The sequence below is a fragment of the Opisthorchis viverrini genome (assembly GCF_000715545.1).
Source record: "Opisthorchis viverrini unplaced genomic scaffold opera_v5_4, whole genome shotgun sequence".
Taxonomy (NCBI): domain Eukaryota; kingdom Metazoa; phylum Platyhelminthes; class Trematoda; order Opisthorchiida; family Opisthorchiidae; genus Opisthorchis; species Opisthorchis viverrini.
Genome location: NW_008751660.1, coordinates 560117 through 564445, shown reverse-complemented (window position 1 = coordinate 564445; position 4329 = coordinate 560117). Strand labels below are relative to the sequence as shown.

General features: G+C 46.6%; 1 protein-coding gene across 1 annotated transcript; it reads right to left on the bottom strand.

Annotated features, from left to right (window-relative positions):
• Nucleotides 1-661: 661 nt before the first annotated feature.
• Nucleotides 662-1027, bottom strand: T265_00405 (hypothetical protein; the record flags this gene model as incomplete). Its single annotated transcript, XM_009164178.1, has 1 exon — nt 662-1027. The coding sequence occupies one exon, from the start codon at nt 1025-1027 to the stop codon at nt 662-664; it is 366 nt and encodes a 121-aa protein (XP_009162442.1).
• Between the last annotated feature and the right edge of the window lie 3302 nt (nt 1028-4329).

The following is a 4329-nucleotide window of genomic DNA, read 5'->3' as shown; positions in this document are numbered from 1 at the left end:
TCGACGCTGTCTTGCGCTGTTTGGCTTTGATTCAGGGCTCTCTGGTCGATGTCTAGTGGAGTTGAGGGTCTCAGTAGATTCCGGCATTCTGTGGTTACTTTCAGGAATCTGACCTTCTTGAAGTAGGAAGTAATTGTGCAACTACCGATGGCAGCTGCTCAAACTGCTTGATGAGGTGAAGCATGCCCTGCTGAAGCGGCATCAAAGAATGTAAATCACAAGGAACCACCTTATGGCGAGACTGACTTATTCACTCGCGCACGGCCGAGTCCACCTAAACACCCTCAGAAGCCCAAACAATTACATCAGATAATCTATTCGTGGCTGACTATGTCTATCGAAGGACAACCCAATCAGCTACATCCACGCCGGTAAACAACATGGGGGACTTGGTGCGACCATCCTGATGCAGAGGTAGTGCGTTTGGAAAAGCTTCTGTCTATGGAGTGTCATGTACTACGCAATGTGGTCAGTGATTTCGCATTTGGCAAGACTGCTTGGGATCTTAGCCTTCTGATCCAATGTGCTCGCAAGGGAACTCACCAAATGTTTCCGTCGCCTGGAATGCACTATCATCAAGGAGTTGAGAGCACCTACGTCGACGTCTTTCAGCAAGCCTGACCTGATCACCGTTCGGGAGCGTCGATGAAAGTCAGTTCATCTAGGCTTTCGTGGATGCGGCGGTTTCTGGTGGACCATGTGGTGCACGCATGCGCTTGAACAGACTCAAACGCATGCGCGCGCACAATTTGGTGCTTTGTTCACTCGACAGACCACCGCGCGTGCGCTGTCTGGTGGTAGTTTTGAATGAAGTAGCTCCCGGACGGTGTTTGACGACGTGAACCGGGGTCACTGGAAATGCGGGGCAAAGGTCAGGCCATTTGTAGCCCGCATAGGTCACTTGGTGATATGTGACAGCTTTGTTGACCTCAACATCCCATCTGGCTCTTGCTTCTATCGAGCTTGTCCAACAAGAAAATGGACAGCGTGAACTCAACAAACTAGCTACAATCAGGATGCTTTCCATTATCAATATCCGCGCATGGATTGGATTCTGTAATTGAATTCATGGCGAGACTAGTCTCACTGTGTATGGTCCAAGTGGGACTGTCTTGTGAATATGGGATAGATGAACAGATGCATGCACTGCAAATGCTTTCACAAACGCAACAGCTGTACGTAGCTAGGGCGTCGACGAAAACGAACTTACGTAAGTTAGGAAGGAGTACGTGTGATGTGAACAAACTTATTTTCGGCCAGGTCTCGTCCGACCATTGCACAGAGGTTTTAGCTGATGGTTTGAAGAAAAAATTGGTTAATATAAAAAAGTACAAATTATCAAGGAAATCAGTTGCTGTCCAGGTGGTTGTTGATCTACTCGACAAGCTTGGCAGCTTATTTGTAAAATTTTGGTCACCAGTCGAAGGGAAACGCAGTCAGTGCATGGCTAAGTTGCATATATACGGTTTCCAATGGCTGTCTGACATCTAACGATGTGCCCGGCTAGTTGGATGGAGGTATCTCTCCATAGATTTTGCCGGTCCATCTATGACATGCACTGCATTGTGATTTTCATTTCTCACATTATTTCACAACCGATTTAGTTCTGCCCTGGATACCCTACCTCGATCAGCAGCTGCGCTCAATCTGTTCAAATTGACCGGATGGGAATAGCTGGCATACTTCTGCAACAGGCGAGATGGTTAGAGTACGAATTTACTGACCGGAAGTCCGTGGTTCCGAATCCGACCTCCGCTTCTCGACTTCCCCTGTCTAGGCTTGGGCAACCTGGCAGTATCCCAGCCCTCGTGCTTCCTTCGGGTGGCATGGCAGCTAGGCACCGGAAGGGTGCTACAGCTGAACGCTTTCTGTGCTTTCACGTGTATTTGTGCCTAACTGTACAGGTGCACCATGTGAATCCTAGTCCGAGTACTTAACTCCAAATCAACCGAAGTTGTGTACCGTGCACTGCGTCTTATGAGCCTGATCGCGGGTACTTACTCTAGAGCACCGAGGTTACGTCGCGGTTCGAATCCGACCTCCGCCACTCGACTTCCCCTGTCTAGGCTTGGGCAACCTGGCAGTATCCCAGCCCTCGTGCTTCCTTCGGGTGGCATGGCAGCTAGGCACCGGAAGGGTGCTACAGCTGAACGCTTTCTGTGCTTTCACGTGTATTTGTGCCTAACTGTACAGGTGCACCATGCGAATCCTAGTCCGAGTACTTAACTCCAAATCAACCGAAGTTGTGTACCGTGCACTGCGTCTTATGAGCCTGATCGCGGGTACTTACTCTAGAGCACCGAGGTTACGTAACAAGCAACAAATATGGTTGTGATCAGAACTTATTTGACGACAGCTGATCGGTCAACAAAGGGTGGCTAGATGTTGTGTTTGGGCCTTGAAATCACAGTATTTTATGTCAGACCTCTCCACAGAAAGTACTACTGAAAACAGTGGATACACCCAAACACGCAAAGTAGTCCATTACATGCCGAATAAGGTCATCACGTCCGAATTTAATCGCTATTTTCGAATTCAAGTCGGAGCGAAAAATCCGTTCCAAAGATGGCTTTCGGGGCCAAATGTAAAAAAGAGAATTAGACCTGATCCGTGCACTCACCACAGGGCTACAAAGGTGAAGAACTCAGTGACATTCTACATCCCGTCGAGTTCGCACAAAGAAAGCGCACACTGGACTGTCTCGTGTTTCGGTTGCCACATTAACGAAAACAATTGTCAATCATAATTACTAACAGAAAAAGCTCAAATCTTCTCGCACGGAGCGACAGACGTTTATCAACAAAATAGGGTCTGTAAAGGTGAACGCTGATGGAATAACTTCTGTTGTCTTTCGGGTTGTTATAGCGAAGAAAATCGAGTATTTTCCTGTGTATCACCACAGACCTCTATCTCCCATGAATAATCCTATGCATGGACAAACATCTCCTCAAGGAGGTAATTTTGAAGCAAGGTGTTTGTCCATTCTAATTCATTTCCGAGGAACTCGACCGTCACGAAGGTCAGGTGTGTCTAACACTACCATATTATCCGGATTTTACAAAAAACACTTGATTTCGTTTGGTAAATAGATTGACACGTATCATTGCCGGACATAGAACACCATCACAATACTTATTACAGCTACGCAAGGTAAATTAGCAGATGAAAGATCATTATTTGTTGAGCGCGAAATAGTCCCTTGTTGTTCCCAATGTTAAATTACACCTTGGGGACAGGATCATTCCCTCTTTTGGTCCTCAGTTGAGTCTCGATAAAGTTTATAAAATATTACTGACTTAGCCTAGATAAAAAACTGGGATGACAAGTACGCCAACGCATCTTCTTGATAAGTCAGTATATCTCAAATTTGTCGAAGTCCTGACAACTTGCTGCTGTTGGAGCGACCGGTGGCTGCATACCGTGCTGCCCGCTGTTGAAAACACCCATACACACCAGCTACGGGAGATGTACAGTCTTCTCAGCTCTGCTCCCTCTCTCTAGAGGAGGGTAATTTAGGGGGGGGGGCAGTTTAACCTCCCTGCGGATATTGAGTCTTAAACAGAGAGTAGTGCTTTGGAACCAGCCAATTTCAACCGAAATCGGAGCATCTGGTGTACCATAACCTGTCTGCTTTGTAATTTCACGTCAAATATACTATGAACGCCAATCACTGGATACCATGTCCTTCACTAGTAGCATTCCTCTCGTTAATCCCTTCCCCAAAGTTACCATGAGGGGCCACTTGGGGGAGCCTATATTCAAAAGTGCTATAGAGGGATGATATGTTCAGACCAGCGAAGCATTGCTAGTGCATTAGGCTGTTGGTGCGCTACAAAACTACCCTTTACAAGTGCGTCCAGCCAAAAAGCTGCCCACGAACAGTAACAGTGGTCCAACGCTGGCGCATCGCCGTGCAGGCATACGATTATAGTGTTTAGCATCTGTATGGCGGAAAGACTATTCAAGTGGATTGTTGTTCACGATGTGCTGCTGACTATTAGCTTTTTCAAGCGCTTCATTTGAGCCCTCGTTAGTCAGATTCTGACATAAGACGAAATTTCGGATCCATCCAAGAATCTTTGAGACGTCGTTGAACTGTCGCTGTAAAGTATCGTTTTCGCAGAAGAGATAGCAGTCATATTTGATGGTTTGTTTTGTTGGCGTGTGAATACATTTTCTTTGTTACCTTATTCATGCACATCTTGGTATAGAAAAAAATTGGAATTGTTGGCCTGTCATACTTGCTGGTGTACTGCAGCAGGCCTCAGTAATGAAATCGCACGCCGTGCCAACCAGTGTAAACTTGCTCGCATATCAGCATACTTTGGC